General features: G+C 43.1%; 2 protein-coding genes across 4 annotated transcripts in view; one reads left to right on the top strand and one right to left on the bottom strand.

The window, feature by feature from the left end:
• Window positions 1-1592: 1592 nt before the first annotated feature.
• Window positions 1593-12598, bottom strand: SS18L2 (SS18 like 2). Of its 2 annotated transcripts, XM_037526879.2 has the most exons (4): window positions 9726-9923; window positions 9394-9593; window positions 9048-9124; window positions 1593-5675 (listed from the first exon to the last, which is right to left on the bottom strand). In XM_037526879.2, exons 2-4 carry the CDS (start codon window positions 9460-9462, stop codon window positions 5588-5590), a joined length of 234 nt encoding a protein of 77 aa, XP_037382776.1. In that variant the 5' UTR covers window positions 9463-9593; window positions 9726-9923; the 3' UTR covers window positions 1593-5587. The 2 variants fall into 2 exon arrangements, with proteins under 2 accessions (XP_037382776.1, XP_054549307.1); XM_054693332.1 differs by lacking the exons at window positions 1593-5675; window positions 9048-9124 and adding an exon at window positions 12486-12598 and having other exon boundaries at window positions 9474-9593.
• Window positions 12491-18711, top strand: part of SEC22C (SEC22 homolog C, vesicle trafficking protein) — a 23962-nt gene continuing 17741 nt past the window's right edge. The window contains exon 1 of one of the 2 annotated variants that reach the window (XM_037526865.2): window positions 12491-12510. The gene's annotated coding sequence lies outside the window, so the exon portion shown is untranslated. Of the gene's footprint in view, window positions 12511-12802; window positions 12857-18711 lie in introns of those variants that run through there. The other variant, XM_037526860.2, reaches the window with a different exon arrangement.

Genomic DNA, 18711 nt, shown 5'->3' with positions numbered 1-18711 from the left:
CATTATTAAAATGGCCATCCTACCAAAAGCAATATACAGATTCAATGCTATTCCAATCAAAATCTCAATGTCATTCTTCAAAGAAATAGAACAATTATTGATGAAATTCATATGGAATCACCAAAAACCCCGAATAGCCAAAGCTCTACTGAAAAAAAAAGAAGGAAATGGAGGCATCACACTCCCAGACTTCAAACTATACTACAAAGCCATAATCATCAAAACTGCATGGTATTGGAACAAGAACAGACATACAGACCAATGGAATCGAATAGAAAATCCAGAAATAAACCCACAGATTTATGATCAACTAATCTTTGACAAAGGAGCAAAGACTATGCATTGGAGCAAAGAAAGTTTGTTCAATAAATGGTGCTGGGAAAACTGGGTCGCTACATGCAAAAGAATGAAGCTTGACCACTACCTCACACCATACACAAAAATCAACTCAAAATGGATTAAAGAACTAGACATAAGACCTGAAACCATAAAATACATAGAAGGAAATATAGGCGAAACACTACGGGATTTGCACATCAAAGACATCTTTACAGACACATCACCCAAAGCAGTGATAGTGAAGAGAAAGATAAACAGCTGGGACTACATCAAATTAAAGAGCTTCTGCACAGCAAAAGAGACAATAACAAAAACAAAGAGAAACCCCACCAACTGGGAGAACATTTTTGCACCCAACACTAATGATAAAGGACTGATCACAAAAATCTGCAAAGAGCTGATGAGACTCAACAACAACAAAGAAAATAATCCAGTCAAAAAATGGGCAGAAGAGCTAAAAAGAAACTTCTCTGAAGAGGAAATGCAAATGGCCAACAGACATATGAAAAAATGTTCAACATCACTTGTAATCAGGGAAATGCAAATCAAAACTACCATGAGATACCATCTCACACCAGTGAGAATGGCACATATTAAAAAAACTAGCAACAACAAATGTTGGCGAGGATGTGGAGAAAAAGGAACTCTTGTGCACTGTTGGTGGGAGTGCAAACTGGTCCAACCACTATGGAGAGCTGTGTGGAGATTTCTGGACCTACTAAACATAGAGCTTCCATATGATCCAGCAATTCCACTCCTAGGTATTTACCCAAAGGACACAGAAACATCAATTCCAAAGAGCACCTGCACTCCTATGTTTATAGCAGCACTGTTTACAATAGCTAAGCTTTGGAAACAACCCAAATGCCCAAAAATAGATGACTGGATCAAGAAGATGTGGTACATATATACCATGGAATATTACTCAGCATTCAAAAAAGATAAACACATGCAATTTGCAGCAACATGGATGGCACTGGAAGGGATCATGCTCAGCGAAATAAGCCAAAAAGAAAAAGAAAAATACCGGATGGTCTCACTCATAGCAGGAATCTAGAAAACTTAAATAAGGGACCAGGAAAATGAATATAAGAAAGTGAAAATCAAAATCAACAAAAAACTATGAACCAGAGACACTTTTTGGTGGGTGGGGGGCGGGAGGGAAGGATTGGGGTCAGAATGGGGCGTTTGCAATTGTATGGGGGAATATAAAAATAAAATTTAATATTTAAAAAAAAAAAAAAAGAATAAAGGTTTCATAAAAGCAGGAACATTGTCTGGCTTCTCCTCACTGGAGTATATTCAGCACATATGAGTGGATCAGTATTTTTAAATCAAATTAATGCATCGAAAACAAATGGAAATAACCTCCCTTTGGATCCTGGTCTCTTACTAAAGATTTAGGAAGGAAGGAGAAAGTTTCAGTGACTGAAGAGAATATTTAGTCCAGAGGAATCTGTGGGATTTCCATTAGGAACATAGTGACAGAGTAACTTAAAATTGCTTTTATTAAAGTAGATTTAAGACAGCAACTGTATTATATATATCATTATTATTTATATTACATACATGCTATATGTGAAGTAGAACAATAATATGAGTATACTATGTACCCATCTTAAGAAATTTACAGATTAAAAATAAAAGATATTTACAGATAATCTTCGGTAATAGAAATTTATTGCAAAGGTTCAAAGTCACAAGAGATAGCACGGAACACCATTTCCTCCCTAGCCAGATTATTACTTGGAGTCCCAAAAGGTCAGACCCAACTGTCAAGAGGCCTCATGAGGAAATGGAAAATAGCTTAATGTTTTAATTATCTGTGTTCTTTTTTTGAGCTGCCATATCCTCACCCCAGGAAGGTGTGATCAAGACAAAAGTCACCACAGTTGCAAACCCTGAGAAGCAGGCTCGGAAAAGCAAGAGAACAGATTCAGACCCTGAGTGGACTGTCGGGGAATCAGCTTGACGCCAAGAGTTGGAAAAGGACTGGCAGACTGAATGGAGGTTCACTTCTTGAGGCAGGAGGTCCTGAGAAGGGAGGCTGGTTAATGTAGCCTGAGCAGGTTTGGTGTTGACTTTCTTCAATCATTTTTTACAGCTCTATTGACTGCTGGGCCCTTTAAGAGGGACTGTGGATGCTTGTGCTTGGAAGCAAAGAGGTAGAGATGGGGTGGGGGTGGGGGGTGCATAGCATGACAGCTGGCTGGCCTCTGCCAGCTTCCCCAGAGTATGCTTCTGAGAGGGGTTCTCTAGAGTATAGGGTGTTCTCAGGCCTGGGCTATTCTCAGAGACTTCTGATTCAGCCCTCCATGTACACAGAAATAGCCTTCCAAGAGAAGGGAGGGGACACAGCAGGACACAAACCCCTTTCCTCTGGGAGAGAGCTGGGCTTTGTCATCAAGGCTGCTCTCCCTGCCAAACAGGAAGCTTATACTTGCCATGGGCTATACTGGCTTGCTCTGAGCCCACACTTCCTGGTGTTGGGGCTTCTGGCGCTGTCACTGACCCTGGCCTGCATGGGCTGCAGCAGTGGTGAACAGCTCTTACAAGGTCAGGCCCACCTCAGTGGCCTGCCCTGTAGCCCAATTATGGGCTAGCCCCCTAAGGATGGCAGAGTGGGTGAGGAGGCAATGAAGAGGCACCTCAGCAGAGCTCACACACACTGAGTGTTGACCTTGTGCCCACTTCTCAACCTTATCATCTCAATCTCATGACCCCAGGAGACACATATACTTTCATTTTCCCCATTCAAGAGGTGAGAAAGCAGCTGTCAGAGGTTAAGTGATAGATCTGGAGTTCAACATGAAGTCACTCTGCACTGTCGACACATCAGAGCATCCCAGGGTTACAACCCCTGATGCCTAACAAAAGCAATCAGGTACCTGAGGTACTAATTTTGAGTTCACTTATGACTATCTGCCTCATAAGTCTCAAAGAGGGAAAGTTCTTTATAGAACTTTATAGAAGGAGAGACAGCATTAGAAAATCAGCATTATGCCATCCCTGATGAAATCAAAGCTGGGTAGATATTAAGTGAAAGGCTATTGGGTGTTTGAAAAAATATCAAATCAGATCTTCCCCCTGTGATGAAAAACAAGTACCTACCACCTCCTATGATGTCAAAAACAAACAAACAAACAAACAAAAACAACAGAACAAAAACCAGAGTCTGAGTAAGCCTCTAGACCTACTAGTTAATGAGAAAATGAGTAATAGTGGGACATGACATGACACCAGAGGGGTACAACTAGGAGAGTCAACTAGAATGTTAGCCATGCTAGGGTAGATCACCTCGTTTCTGTTTTTTGTTTTTGTTTTTAAATGGCAAAGGAAAAAAAGAAGGAACTATTAAGCGTGTTTAGAGATTTAAGGGACATTGGCAAAATGTAGTATGTGAACCTTGCTTGGATCCTGATTCAGATAAATCAACAGAAGACATTTTGTGATAAATGAAGGAAACGGAACATCAACTGGGCTCAGGAAACAACACTTCAAAATATCACATCTTGGCATATTAAATATTTTAAACTAAAGGGATTTCAAGAAATGGTAGGTGTTAGGACTCTGAGCTTCCCCCATGAAGCGGTTGTGAGACCTTCACAAGGTGCTCTCCATGTAGCTAGAGAAAAGAATATCTCTGAAGACAGAGGGACACTAAAGATTTAATGAAAAGCCCTTGCTAAATTTCCTCTATTTTACTACCCTTGGCACATAACGGTCTGTCCTGTCACATTTCTATGACTTTCCACTGTTCATCAAAGTGAGTATAAAGACATTCAGGTTTGGTGCTGACAAACTCTCCATCTCACCTGCCGCTCTTCTCTGCAGTATATTCAATAAATCTACCTTTCCTGTTCTCCACTCTGTCTCTGATGAATTCTTTCATCCCTTCATTCCCCCCAAAACTAAACATCTCCACTTGGGTTTAACTATTTCTTTGGATCTCCATTTCATTATGAAGGTTTCCATGTCAATTAAACTTATATTAAATAACTGTATGCTTTTCTTTAGTTCATATGTCTTTCGTTATAAAGCCCCAGTTAAGAACCTTAAAATGGGCCTCCCTGGTGGCTCAAAAGGTTGAGACGCAACCTATGAGGCTGTCCACAGCCTCTGCAGCACGAGTTTGATCCCTGGCCAGGGAGGTGACCCACATGGCGCAGCAGACCTCTCCTGACTCGCCCGCTGCACCCCTCTGCAATCTGCCTGTTCTGTTCCCCACCCTGTCTCTGGTGAATCCTCTCACCCCCCGTACCTCTGGCCTGTACCCCAGCTCTTGTATGCATAAATAAATATTTAATTTAAAAAAACCTTAAAAAAGTAAATAGAAAAAGGTATTTTTCCTTTCCCATATCGTCTATTAGATGACAGTGGATGATAATTAGGAATCACTATTGATTTTGTTGGCAATCATGATATGGTTGTTATATATATTTTAAAATCCTTACTTTTTCTGGAACACCACTGAAACACTTATTACCTGAAAATTCCTATTCCTCCACAATAGTCTTTCACAGAAAGGCAAGCTTTATTTTAAAGCAACCTGAAAGAACAGTCAGGGCACCTACAACTATAAACCAGTAGAGGGAGCACATGTTAGAGGTCGACCTGGCAGGGGCTCAGCCTGGTGTGTTGCCAATGCTTGCTGATAGACTAACACCTGATCAGTTTCTTTTCAGGTTGAAACTAATAAGCTTGGGGGCCTCCACGGTGGTGCAAGGGGTTAAGTCAGAGCATTATGAAGCTATCTGCAGCCACTGTAGCATGGCACAAGCAGGGAGCTGACCCACATGGCACAGCAGACCTCTCCTGTCTCACCCGCTGCTCCCCTCAGCAGTGTATTTCAGTCAATCCACCTGTTCTGTTCCCCACTCTGTCTCTGGTGAATCCTCTCACCCCCTGCACCTCTGGCCTGTACCCCAGCTCTTGTATGCATAAATAAATCTTAAAAAAAAAAAAAGAAACTAAAAAGCTTAAAGATGTCCATGATGTGTTTGATATCCAATACGCCTATATCAGGAAACAGGACAACCAGAGTCAACTTATCGAGGGACTCAGCTTAATTTCAAAATAAATTTACATTGAGAATTGTTCCTTTAGTAGCTTTCTTCACATTTTCACATTTTTAAAAGTCACAGAGGTTTTATTTGTGTTTTAAGCAGTTGCTTGGTTAAAGATCCTACCTCCATTTCATAGGAAATGGATTACTTTGAATTACTCCTCGTACTTGTCAACTGGAAGATTATTCCACTGTTTTTGTAGCACTGGTTGGGCTGGCATCTGCGATGGTAGCCAAATAAATGAGATTTCTATGTAACACATGCTGGTACCTACAAGTGAAAAATAGGCAAAAATTAGAGGACTATTTTTACCAAACATGATGGAAAAAGCTGAGAATTTATCCATTCCAGTGGAATGATTCACTCACTGATTGGGTGACTCAGTGTTATCAATCAACCTTCTTGTTTAACACATAAAAGGTAAATATATCCAGAATCTTACCTGTTCTCAGTGATTACTTCCATAGCTACCTCTCAAGGTCAAACCACCATCACTTCTTGCTTAGGCTATTTTATTGGACCAGTCTAACTGGTCCCCCTGTTCTACCTCTGCACCCCTATTCTATTCTCCACAGCAGCATGAGTGATCATTATACAATTAAATCAAGACCATTTCATACATCTATTTAAAATCCTCCAAAGGCTTCCATCTTATTTGGAATAAAGCTGAGCCCTTCTCATGGCCTATAAGGTCTAAGTGACTAGGGCCTCTAATTACTTTCCTGATCTCATCTCCCAAGACCTTCTTTTTGCTCAGAGTTCTGGCCACAATGGCTTCTTTGCTGTGTCTTAAAGATATCTAGCATACTCTTTCCTGGGGTCTTTTGTACTTAATGCTCTTTGCCTCATCTACCTGCAGAGCTGGCTCCCTTACCTCAGGTGTCTACTCAGATGTCACATTAGAGATACCTTGTATAACACGGCACCCCATCCACACACTTCAATTGTTTGAAAAATGTATCATGATGCTGTAACATTGATCTGATGCATATAAGGGACACATGGGCTAGCCCACCATCCCACCCCTCACAGAACATTCTTATCAGATCTGAGATTATTTTTATTTTAAGTAATAGAAAACCAAGTGAAAACTGGACTAGACAATAAAAGGAATTTTTTTTAACTTTGATCAAATTTTATTGATTAACCATTTGTTTACAAAACAGTGTAATTTCATGGCCAACAGGCATATGAAAAAATGTTCAACATCACTTGTAATCAGGGAAATGCAAATCAAAACTACCATGAGATACCATCTTACACCAGTGAGAATGGCACATATTAAAAAAACTAGCAACAACAAATGTTGGCGAGGGTGTGGAGAAAAAGGAACTCTTCTGCACTGTTGGTGGGAGTGCAAACTGGTCCAACCACTATGGAGAGCTGTGTGGAGATTTCTGGACCTACTAAACATAGAGCTTCCATATGATCCAGCAATTCCACTCCTAGGTATTTACCCAAAGGACACAGAAACATCAATTCCAAAGAACACCTGCACCACTATGTTTATAGCAGCACTGTCTACAATAGCTAAGCTTTGGAAACAGCCCAAATGCCCAAAAATAGATGACTGGATCAAGAAGATGTGGTACATATATACCATGGAATATTACTCAGCATTCAAAAAAGATAAACACATGCAATTTGCAGCAACATGGATGGCGCTGGAAGGGATCATGTTCAGCGAAATAAGCCAAAAAGAAAAAGAAAAATACCGGATGGTCTCACTCATAGCAGGAATCTAGAAAACTTAAATAAGGGACCAGGAAAATGAATAACTATAAGAAAGTGAAAATCAAAATCAACAAAAATCTATGAACCAGAGACACTTTTTGGCGGGTGGGGGGCGGGATGGGAGGGATTAGGGTCAGAATGGGGGGGTTGCAATTGTATGGGGAATATAAAAATAAAATTTATTATTTAAAAAAAATAAAAGTTAAAAGTCAGGCTTAAAAAAAATAAATTAAAAAAAAAAAAAACAGTGTAATTTCAGAGGCACAGCTTCACACCTCAACACGTGCACATGCTCCATTCACCATCCACTGAAGCTCCAGTGCCACTACCCCATCACATTACCCCACTAGCCCCTCCTCACCCCGCTCAGGTAATGCCGTATTTTTCAATCTAAGAGTAACTTTTGTTGTATTTTGTCAGTTTGCTTTGGTTATCTGTATTCCACAAACGATTAAATCATCCAGTAGAGGGGTCCTCCCTGGTGGCCCAAGGATTAAGACGCAACCTATGAAGCTATCCGCAGCCACTGCAGCACGAGTTCGATTCCCGGCCAGCCAGGGAGCAACCCACATGGCACAGCAGACCTCTCCTGACTCGCCCACTGTTCCCCTCAGCAGTGTACTTTGGTCAATCTGCCTGTTCCGTTCCCCACTCTGTCTCTGGTGAATCCTCTCACCCCCCTCACCTCTGGCCTATACCCCAGCTCTTGTATGCATAAATAAATAAATCTTAAAAGAAAAATAAATCATCCAGTAGGTACCTTTCATTTTCTGACTTATTTCACTTAGCACATTCACATGAATGTCCACCCATATTGCCCACCCATATTTCCTTCCTGTAGATTTTACAGTTCCATGAGAGCAGAGCTGGGATCTATCTTGGTGCTGATTCTCCAGTAACTGAAACTGCCTGGTACTCAGTAATACTTATTAAAATACCTATTGAACAAGTGTAAATAAGGGATGAAACACTCTCTTGATCAATGTGAGCTTACTACACTAGCAATTCTTAGTCAGGGATAGAGTTTCCCATGACGAGGACAATCAGACTATGGGTGAGGAAGCATGGCTGGTGCAATCTGAAAAAGCCCACTAGATTTTGACATGTTTCCTACCCATAGGTTGAGACACACTGCACCAAATGGAATATTTTGCAACTAGTTTCTTTACAGAAGTATGAGAAAGTATTTACTATAAACTAGAAAAGCAGATTACCAAATGTCAGAGTCAAAATGTAAAGATTTTGCCAAAGACCAATCACATTATTTCACTGAGTTGTTCAGTGAAAGATTATAGGCGATTTTTTTTAGGGGTGGAGAAAGCATAGCTTTCTTAAACATGTTTTCAGTGACAATGAGACACATTATCCTATAATAGATGGGGCACAAGTCCTAGACTGCATTTAGATAAGAGACTGATTCTTTTTTCTCTAATTTTGGCATATGGTTAGAGAGCACATTAATTTACTGTCCAAATTTTACCTTTGGCTCAACTTGGAAATATTTGATTGATCTTTGTGTGTATTACTGGCAATCTGAAAGTTAGAAATAGGAGGGGGGAACCTAGCAATCAAATTTAACAGAAAAAGCATGAGCCCTTGCTAAAAAAAAAAAAAAAAAAAGGATGGGGTAGGGACCCACGATGAGAAAGCAGCCACTGTTCTCTCATGGCCTGAAACTAGTTTGGCATGTGGTCCCCACTCATCCTTGTTGTCACAGATGACATGGCTTCTTGTGACAGAGGCTTTGCAATGAGCATCCTTCAAGTTTTGAAGAAGCTTCACAATGTACTAATGGTGTTGGACAGGTAAGTAACCTCTCAGTCTCATCTGGGATCAATCCATGACTCCAAATTCGGGGTATCACCACACTTGCTCTTCTCAAATCAAGAGTCAGGGGAGGGGACTTACTGGACACACTCGTTTGCCCGGCCCTTGTTCTGATACTCCACGATACAGCGGATCAGCTGGTCATTCTCCTCCAGGAGCTGTGAGATCAGACAAAGCATCAATGCCGAGCAACATCGCGATGGCTGGAAACACTTACTCCCTACCCACCTCCTCTCCCAGCCAGCCAGCCAGCCAGGCCGCACTGGTTTTGCAGACTGAATTCCCTGTCACCCTGCGCGACGCTTGCGGCTCAGCATCTACAGACACCACAAGTCTCAGCCGGGTAGCCGCTCGCTCAGGAAGTTTCTTGCACTCTGGGGGAATCTCCGCTAAGGAACCCCTCTTTTCGGCCCGGGTTAGCGCTCACCCGCTGGATAGTCTCCTGATTAACCTCCGCCCTGCCTCTCATCCAGTTGGGTACGAAGGCCACCGACATCCTGCGTAGCCAGGTGGGAACCTGGACTCAGGCCCCGGGACCCCGCGCAGGTAGACCCGAGCCAATCTGCAGCTGCAGACGCACTACTGCCGCAGCGGGGTCCACGTTCGACGTTGATTGGGTCTTCCGGCCTAGAGGGCGGGGAACGGGGGGAACGTCATTTGCGATTGGGCGCGCAAGAGCGATGTTTCGCCTGGAACCCCGCCCGTAGAGCGCCGAGCTGATGCTCCACCCTTGGCATCTGCGCAGACTGGAGCGCTCACCTCCGGGGCGGGGCCTGCACCAGCTGGTCCATTTCCAGGCTCAGAGCGCGCTCTATCTGCGGGAGGCTTTGTCCCGGGCCGCAGGGGAGTCAGGACTGGAGCCCAGGTTACTGGCTCTAAGTCCACTCCTGTCCCGCCATCATTCTGGTGTCTGTCTGGAGTATGAACCCAGGCCGCAGCTTCCTGCCGAACCAAATCCTGCAGGGTGGAGGAAAACACTGATGTCAGCTTTACTCTGCCGAGGGAGAAACTCACATAAAATGCCCATTTTTCCTTTGGGCAATAATAATGCTTGCTAGGTTACAACTCAAAAAGGCACTATTATTTTCTGCATCTCACACATGAGAAAACAGATTAAGTAACCTGCCCAGGATCCGAGTACAGATAGATCGTCTGGCTTTACAACCTTCACTCATAACTGCTACTCCATACTGTCATGCACCACAATGCAGACGTGGTTTGCTGCCAGGTACAGGGAGGAAGCTGGGCCTAGAGGCTTCCAGAAGCTGGATTACTGCTGGCAACTGCTGGAACCACTAAACGCTGAAGTGCATGTCTTCTTTCTTGTTCAGCCCATGCAGGGCAGCTGAGGCGACAAACCCGGCTTTCCCTGCAGCACAGAGTGCTTAGTCTGCACTTTATTTAGGAGGGATATCTTGGAGGCCTTTACTCCTTAAAAGGGTCCTGGGGATAAAATTCTTCTACCTAAAGCTTTGTGACCCCGATCCAGAATAGGTTCGTCTGCTTTGCTGGGCTTTTCCTCCGCAATCTTCTTATTGCAACTCTATGGGGAGGCAGTTTTCATCCCATTTCAGAGCGGTAAATCCACTGAGAGAAGGGGGGCAACATGCATGAGCTATGCCCAGGGCTCAGGGCTTCCTGGTTCCCAAACCGATTCTGTTTACTCCATGCTATAATAGAGGATACGCCCCTGAAGTTTCTGCAGAAAACACAGTGGGCAGAGGAGAATCATCGGAGCAGGGAGCAGTCCTTGCTTAGTCTTTAATGGACCTTATTAGCCTTATTCCTCTTTAGATAAACGAGGCATGATAATAACATAAAATGGTGCTAAGGTGGGGCACGTGGAGAGGACCAATGTGGTCCAACATACGATTAAGCCCTCTAGGGGAACAGGTATTTTACTATAGTAGTAGAGAGTAAGTAGGTGACAGGACTCTAGGGTCTGGACCCTTTCATTGCAGCTATAGGAGCCAATGGTAGAAGAAGGATGAAGTAAGAGTTGCCTTTTAGAGTGTTTTTTTTTTAAAGATCTATTTATTTATGCATACAAAAACTGGAGTACAGGCCAGAGGTGTGGGGTGTGTGTGAGAGGATTCACCAGAGAGAGTGGGGAACAGAACAGGCAGACTGACTGAAATACACTGCTGAGGGGAGCAGCAGGTGAGACAGGAGAGATCTGCTGCACAATGTGGGTAGCTCCCTGGCCGGGGATCGAACTCATGCTCCAGTGGCTGTGGATAGCTTCATAGGTTGTGTCCTAACCCCTTGCGCGACCAGGGAGGCCCCGCCTTTTAGAGTTTTTCTGGGCTATAAGATGATGAAAAGTGGGTAGAGCAGCCAGAGGAGAAGTAACAAGAACACTGAGAAGGGTGCTGCAGGTGTGTAGGCAAGAGATGGTGGGAGCAGTGAAAAATGTGTGCAGTGGAAGACAGTAGGGGTGGACTTGTCAATGGAGAAGTTAGGGAGAAAGAAGATTTAGGGATGACATCTTGGGTTCTGGCTTGGGCAACTGAGAGACCAGTGATGCCATTTATGGAGATAGGACATGATGGAGGAAAAATTGCACTGGAAGTGGAAGTGATAATTTTAACTGTGGACATATACAGTTTGAGGTAATATCAAGTGAAGCTTTCAAAGATTGTGGCTAGCAAGGCTATACCAGAAAGCAGGACTTCAAAATAACATGCTTTTGTTCAACATCAGTCCAGATTTTCGTTTTTTTCTCTCACAGCGGCATTATAACCAAACTGCATGGAACCAAGTCAAACCCAATGGATCTTTATCTGAAGACCTGTTGTACACACCGTTCCCTCTGTGACATTCTTCTCCCCTAGTAGTCAAGTTAGCTATTATTCAGCTAGTGTCATTTCTCAGAGAACCCTCCACGGATACCAGAAGCTTCTAAATATTCTCTCAAACCTTCCCCCTCTCTCGGGAGGGGAGGGATTGGGGTCAGAATGGGGGGGGGGGTTGCAATTGTATGGGGAATATAAAAATAAAATTTATTATAAAAAAAAAAAACCTTCCCCCTCTTGGAAGAGCACATATCTCTGTTTGTATTTAAACACGCGTGGTTTAATTGTTTGGTGTGTGCTCTCACTTTGCCCTGCTCTCTAACACAGCTGCTAAGAGAGTTAAAACTCACTGTATCTTCAGTGCCCGGCACGGTGCCTGGCACACAGTGGGTGCTCAACGTTTTTTGAATGACTAACTGTCGGACTGTTTCTCAATCTTCCTTCAACCAGTCCTCCTTTTGACAGCCTCGGTCCCCAGCCTGGGGCGGGTCCCTACAGGGTCGGACTTTGGCAGCACCTCCAGGCTGGCAGGAGGCCGTGCTCTTTGCTTTGTCTATCTTGGATCTCCCGCCCAGGCGCGCGGGCCGCGGAACACACGCCCGGGTGTGTCGTCGCGCCGTCACGCGGAGCCTCCCTGCCGCCTCACGTCAGTTCAGTCTTCCACTCCGACCGGAATCGAGCTGAGACCGCGAGGCCTCCGCGAACCTCCGGACGTGGGACTTACCGGCCTGGACCTCAAACCCACGCGGGTAAGAGCCAAGAGCAGGGAAGACAGTGGCGAGGCGCGCGCCCCAGACACGCGGGTCCGCATTTGGGTCTCAGCCCTTTAAGGAGCGCTCCGCTCGCCGCTTCACTAGGCCCCGGCGGCGCAGGCGCTCCGGGATTGGTTGGTTCTGGTGCGGGTGTCGCTTAGCAACAGCCAATGAGGGCTCAAGACTCACGCATGCGCACCATCGCTTACCTGCGCCCAGGCCGCCCGTGACCGGGCCGGGTCCGCCGGGTGGGCTAAGGTTGCCGAGGCAGCGGCGGGTGGTGCAGGTGGCGCGGCGGCGCGGCCGGCCGGCGCTGACTCCCGGAGGCCGCCGTCTGGCCGAGGTGAGGGTTGGTGGGCGGAGGCGGGCCCTGCGGCCCGTTAGCAGAGCGCAGGCAGGGCTGGGTGTGGCGCAAGGGCGGGCCTGGAGGTGGAGGCCGGTGCCGGCCAGCTCCGCCCTCGGCCTGGCCTCCCACACTGGGATTCTTGGGGCTCCTCGGAGTTATCTGTCCCCCTGTCTTCCGGCGGCTGCTCCCCGGACCCCGGGATGCCCGGAGATGTGCGCTTCTTGGCGTCCTTAGCTGACAGATGCGCACCGGGCGCTGCTCGCAGTAGGAGGAACCGGGGTGTGTCCACGCGAGGGAGGGGGTGATTGTTTCCCTAATTCTCCGGAAGCTCACTTCGGGATCATTGCAAAACTTTTATTTTATTTGCAAGACTTCCCGTAGCATGCCGATATTATAAGACTCGGATTACCAGATAATGAATGCACTGGACCAGTTTTCTGAACGTGTGGTGTGTAGGAGGTGATGTACCTTTGTGTCCATTGACATCTAGACTTCAGAGCCAGAAGGACAAAGGAGTCCGGGAAAAATTAGGATTGGAAAAATTCAAAGCCACAAAATAATATTCCCAGTGGTGGATAGTAACTGGTGAAATTTGTAACACGATCAGAAAAAAAGTAAAGCTCATACCGATGGACAGGGTAAATCTTCATTAAATTTTGTGAAGAAAGGATTAATTCTCATAAAGATAATTGTAAAATCAAAATGTAGATGAAAGTGGCTTAATTTTTTTTTAAATTTATTTATTTATGCATACAAGAGCTGGGCTACAGGCCAGAGATGCGGGGAGTGAGGATGTGTGTGAGAGGATTCACCAGAGACAGAGCAGGGAACAGAACAGGCAGATTGACTGAAACACACTGCTGAGGGGAGCAGCCAGCGAGACAGGAGAGATCTGCTGGGCCATGTGGGTTGCTCCCTGGCTCCTGGCTGCCGGGGGATCGAACTAGTGCTGCAGAGGCTGCGGATTGTTCATAGTGCGGTGCTTAACCCCTTGGGCCACCAGGAAGGCCCATGGCTTAATATTTCTAAATAGAATTAAATTAACCTGATAGGGTTTGCTCTTGATAATACACTTTGGATAATGTTGTTATAATTCTTAGTGTTTGTATTTAGGGTACAGAGTCCAGCTTGGTGTCTTCAAGTTTTTTTATTCTTAGGAGCCTCAGAGATAACCGCATTCAAAAAGTGATTGATGGTCAGAGTGGAAAACTGGCTTATTCAAAGTAATCCAGTGAGAAGCAAGTATGACCAGTGTAACCCTAGGCCTGTACTCCTATTAAGAGTTTTCTTACTGGTTTTGAGTGTTAGTTACTTTTAAGAGAAAGGATTATTTTAGAGAAATAGAGTAGTTGTAATTCCAAGATTGGATTTAGAGAAGTAGTAGTGGAAAGGTCATAGGTTTTTGAATATTTCATTTTGAGTAAGGAAGTTTGAGTTTGAATCTTTCGCTTTACTTCTTGAGTCTTGGAAATACTGTTTCTCCCCTGTGCAATGTAGATTTACTTTATATGTACCTCGCATATAGTTAGGTACTCAAAATAACATTATCAATGTAACAGTTTCTAACACAGTGCCTGGCATATATTAATTGCTATCAAGTATACTTCCCTACTCTTCTTAGCTCCTAATAAAGGACAGAGTTGACTTCTACCCTCCTGCTCATCCCATCCCCAAACAATGTGAAACAAAGGAGCCTTCTTGATCTACATTTTAGGTAATCAATTCTCAAGTCTCATAGGTGAAGGTGAATTCAATAAAAGCAACAACTCAATTTTGTCTTCTGTATTTGAGTGGGCAGTATATCAATGTGACGTTTGTTTGAATATTTGTATGCCAAATGAAATTCATTTTGCCTGTTTACTATTTTGTGAGACCTGGTCATTTAATGCTGTTTTTCTCTTTCCTTTTCTCTCTTTTGGAGGGAGGGTGGGTGTACATGGTAAGGATTTGGGAGAGGGTTTAGGGTAAAAGGAAGAGAAAAAAACTGGGAACAAGGGTGACCTCCTGCGATGCACAGTGTTGTAGACTAGGGATAATCTATGACATGAGCAGTTTATAATTAGATGAGTAATTTATAAATCTGAGAAGAGGATTTAGGAAATAGGGATTACAGATTAAAATAGAATTATAAAATCTAGTAGTAACTCTGGTGCTGTATATTTGATTACTACTTGTTTCTACTTTAAAAAATTCCATCTATATAAATCTCTTTTTTGCTCTCCAAGTGAGATTTATTGTTGAAAGTGTTCAAAATATAAAATATGGCAGGGAATCTGCAAACTTACATTTCATGTTTCAATGAGCAAAAATAAGCCAGCCCTTTGGTCACTCACTTATTGTGACCAAAGTGCTCCCTAATATGTGCCCATCATGGTTCCAGGTTATAAGACCCATTGGCCTATAAAAGGAACTGGTAAGACCTAGAAAACAAACTAGTATCTCCATGTGAGCACTCTGAGGCTGCCTTTGTCGTTGTGTAATCGATAATAATTTCTTTTATTGTGGCAGGATTTTCCAGATTCATGGTACTGCTTTAAACCAAATACTAGTTACCTTCAAGCATCTTTTATTTTAATCAATCTTGAGATTCATTAAATTCATTCCAAACCTTCCAGTTTAGAAATGTCTTGTAATTGTAAATTTTCTTATACGGAACTTGTACAGAACATGCTCTTCAGCATTTATGCATAAACCATCAGAATTACAGTTGATTAGCAGAAAAGATTGTTCTAGAGTAGAGAGATTAGAAATGCCATTTAAACATAAAATGCTATATAATTTAAGTAAGGGATACAAGGACCTTAAGTTATTACTTTTTTTCCAGCTTTTATTTTAAGCTAATTATTGTCACAGGAACTTGGCTATAAAGATAATACAGAGAGGTCTTATATACCCTCTACCTAGTTTTCCCCATTAGTTGCAGGAAAGGAGAACAAATCTGCAAGGACTGGGACTAAGCTTCTCTCCATCTTTACTCTTTTTAAAAATTACCTTAGCTATTTTAGTTTCTTTGCCTTTCCATATAAGTTTTAGAATAATCTTAACCGCATCTACAAACTATCTTGATATTTTAACAAGAATTGCATTAAACTTGCCTATCAATTTGGGGGGAAATTGGCATCATTACTATGCTGAGTGTTCTAATTCATGAATGTGGTATATCCTCATGTATTTAGGAATGCTGTGATTTCTTTCAGCAGTGTTTGTAGTTTTCAGCATACAAGCTCTGCACATATTGGTTATATGTATAACCTAAGTATTTTATTTTAAAAAATTACAGCTTTGTTGAGGTAATGTTTTGGAGTGATTGTAAGTGGTATTTTATTTGAAATATTCTGTGTTCATTGCTAGTGTATAGAAATACAATTGATTTTTGTATGCTGATCTTATATCCTACAGACTTATTGAACTCCTTAGTTCTAGGAGGTTTGTTTTGTTTTTTTCCCTTAGGATTTTCCCTCTAGACAGTTAGGTCATCTACACATAGATTTTGTTTTCTTTCCTTTCCTATCTATATTCCTTCTTGCCTATTTCTTGCCTTATTGCACTGGGTACAAAGTTCAGTACTGTGTTGAAGAGTAGTGCAAAAGCAGACATCCTTGTTCCTAATTTTAAAGTGAAAACATCCAGTCTTCCACCATTAAGTGTAATGTTCCTTGCAGGCTTTTTGTAGATGTCTTTTATCAAGTTGAGGAGGTTCCACTCTGTTCCTGTTTTGCTGAGATTTTATCATGAATGGGTGTTGAATTCTGTCAAATGCCCTTTCTGTATTAATTGATATCATTGTGTGAGTTTACTTGTTGAAGCATTATGATGACTGCTCTAAAGTCTATCATATAATTCTGACATCTCTGTCATCTTGTGTTGGCACCAGATGATAGTCTTTGCTTGTTTAAATTAGATTTCCTGTTTCTTTGTATGATCAGTGATTTCTGATTGAAACCTGGACATTGGGTGTTACGTTATGAGTCTCTGGATCTTACTTAGATCCTCAGGTTCAGTTGGCCTTTGTTGACTCTTCTCTCCCAGGGGAAGTGGGGATACTATCTGATTACTGCCAGGGAAGAGTAAAAATCCAGGTTTCAACTCAGGCTATTTGGGCGCCCTGTAGGGAAAGGACTGCTCATTATAGCTGCAGAGATGGGCCTCCTGTCTCCCAGGGGCACGGTGGGAGTGGTTGGCTCCTTGCTGCCGTTGGCTCCTTGCTGCCCGTGGCTCGCTACTTGGTCGTCTGTCACTCTACCCTAGCAGGATGGGTGAGCTGGGGGGCAACTCATTCCCACCAGGCAAGGCTGATGGAGATTTTTTTCTGTGGTATTTGGCTGGAGTAGAGCATTTTTGTCTGAAAACTTTATGGTTTGCTAGAATGTACCTTTCTTGATTTTTTGGGGTGGATCAAGTTGTTGTTGGACTTTAGTGTGTGTTCATGCCTGTTGGTGTTTCTGGGTTGTCAGCTTATCCAGCACCAAGAATGGGATATACAAGGCAAAAAGAAAACTGAGTGAAAGCATTCCTTAGGCCCCAAGGTCCCTGGCCCATCTCCTTCTCTCCACCTGTGAGAATTGTCTTATGTTTGCTTTCTATACAATATGCAGGTTTTTAGTTCTATTTAGTGGGAAGAGGAAAAGGTACTTCAAGTCTGTCTTTCTGGAAGAAGTCCCCAGTTCATTCTTTTAAGGCAGTAGCCAGATCTCTTATTTGGCTGTCTCATAATAGCGCATAATCTAAATTTATAAACATCACATCCCTATCATATACAAAGCACTGTGGAGCACACAAAGGTGAATCCCTATTTGTATTAATTTTTTTCATCTTTGTAATACAAAGTGCATTTCCACAAAAAAAAATTTGTTAAAGCTTTTGTCATCATTTAGACACAGCCACAGTAGCATGTACAATCCTTCAGTCCTTGGGCAGCTGCCATACCATACATTCACACACTCACATGTACACGAACACAGGAGGCAGTTAATGCGAATGCCACCTTCATTTAAGCATCATAAATATTTTTTTAAATGGATGTGGATTTTACTAGGTTACAGTTGTGTAACTTGATAGGGCTGGAAAACAGAGTTTTTATTTATTTTCAATGCTATTGTTTTAGAAGCAGGTTTGATCACCAGAGGATAAAATAGTTGAAGTAGAGAGCCTGGAGGGACTTCTGGGTCCCTTAAAAAGTGGTAGAACTGGTCCTTAAGTTTACTATCACTTGGAAAGGTTGCTGTTTTCCTTTCTAATGATTTAACACAATACCTGGCACTTTGGCAGGTCCTCTGTAAAGACTGCCATAGAGAAGATATTTGGGGGTTCACAGTTGGAATAAGTGCCTACTACTTTCCCCTAGAAGAGCATAAAATTTATTAAGCTCCCTAAAAACTACCTTTCCTTTTTCACCTTGGGGTTTTGTCCCATCTCTGACTCTCTTAATATCTCATTGAGTCGTCTTTTTTTTTTGGTCTGAGTGTCTGTATATGTTAAATTATTTTTGCATAGAACTCGGGTGTAGCCAGACATGTGGGGGCAAGAGGATTCACCAGAGACAGAGTGAGGAGCAGAACAGCCGGGTCCACTGAAATACACTGCTAAGGAGAGCAGTGGGCTAGACAGGAGAGGTCTGCTGCGCCATGTGGGTCAGCTCCCTGGCTGGGATTGAACTCAGGGCATAGCAATAATAGCGCTGAAACTTAACCCCTAGGCCACCAGGGAGGTCCCAATTTAGCAGTTTTGTTTGTGGAAGTTTTTTTCTTGGGACTTTTCACATTTTTGCTCCTCAATGAAAAGTGTGGGGAGATGGGTGGGACAAACAGACTGTGTAGGGACTGTTGGTTGGTAGACTCATTTTTCTTTTTCCC

The sequence above is a fragment of the Talpa occidentalis genome, unplaced genomic scaffold (assembly GCF_014898055.3).
Source record: "Talpa occidentalis isolate TD23 unplaced genomic scaffold, MPIMG_talOcc4v2.1 talOcc4.10, whole genome shotgun sequence".
In the NCBI taxonomy this organism is placed as follows: Eukaryota; Metazoa; Chordata; class Mammalia; order Eulipotyphla; family Talpidae; genus Talpa; species Talpa occidentalis.
The sequence above is the reverse complement of the archived record's forward strand: the minus strand, read 5'-3'. Positions and strand labels throughout refer to the sequence as shown.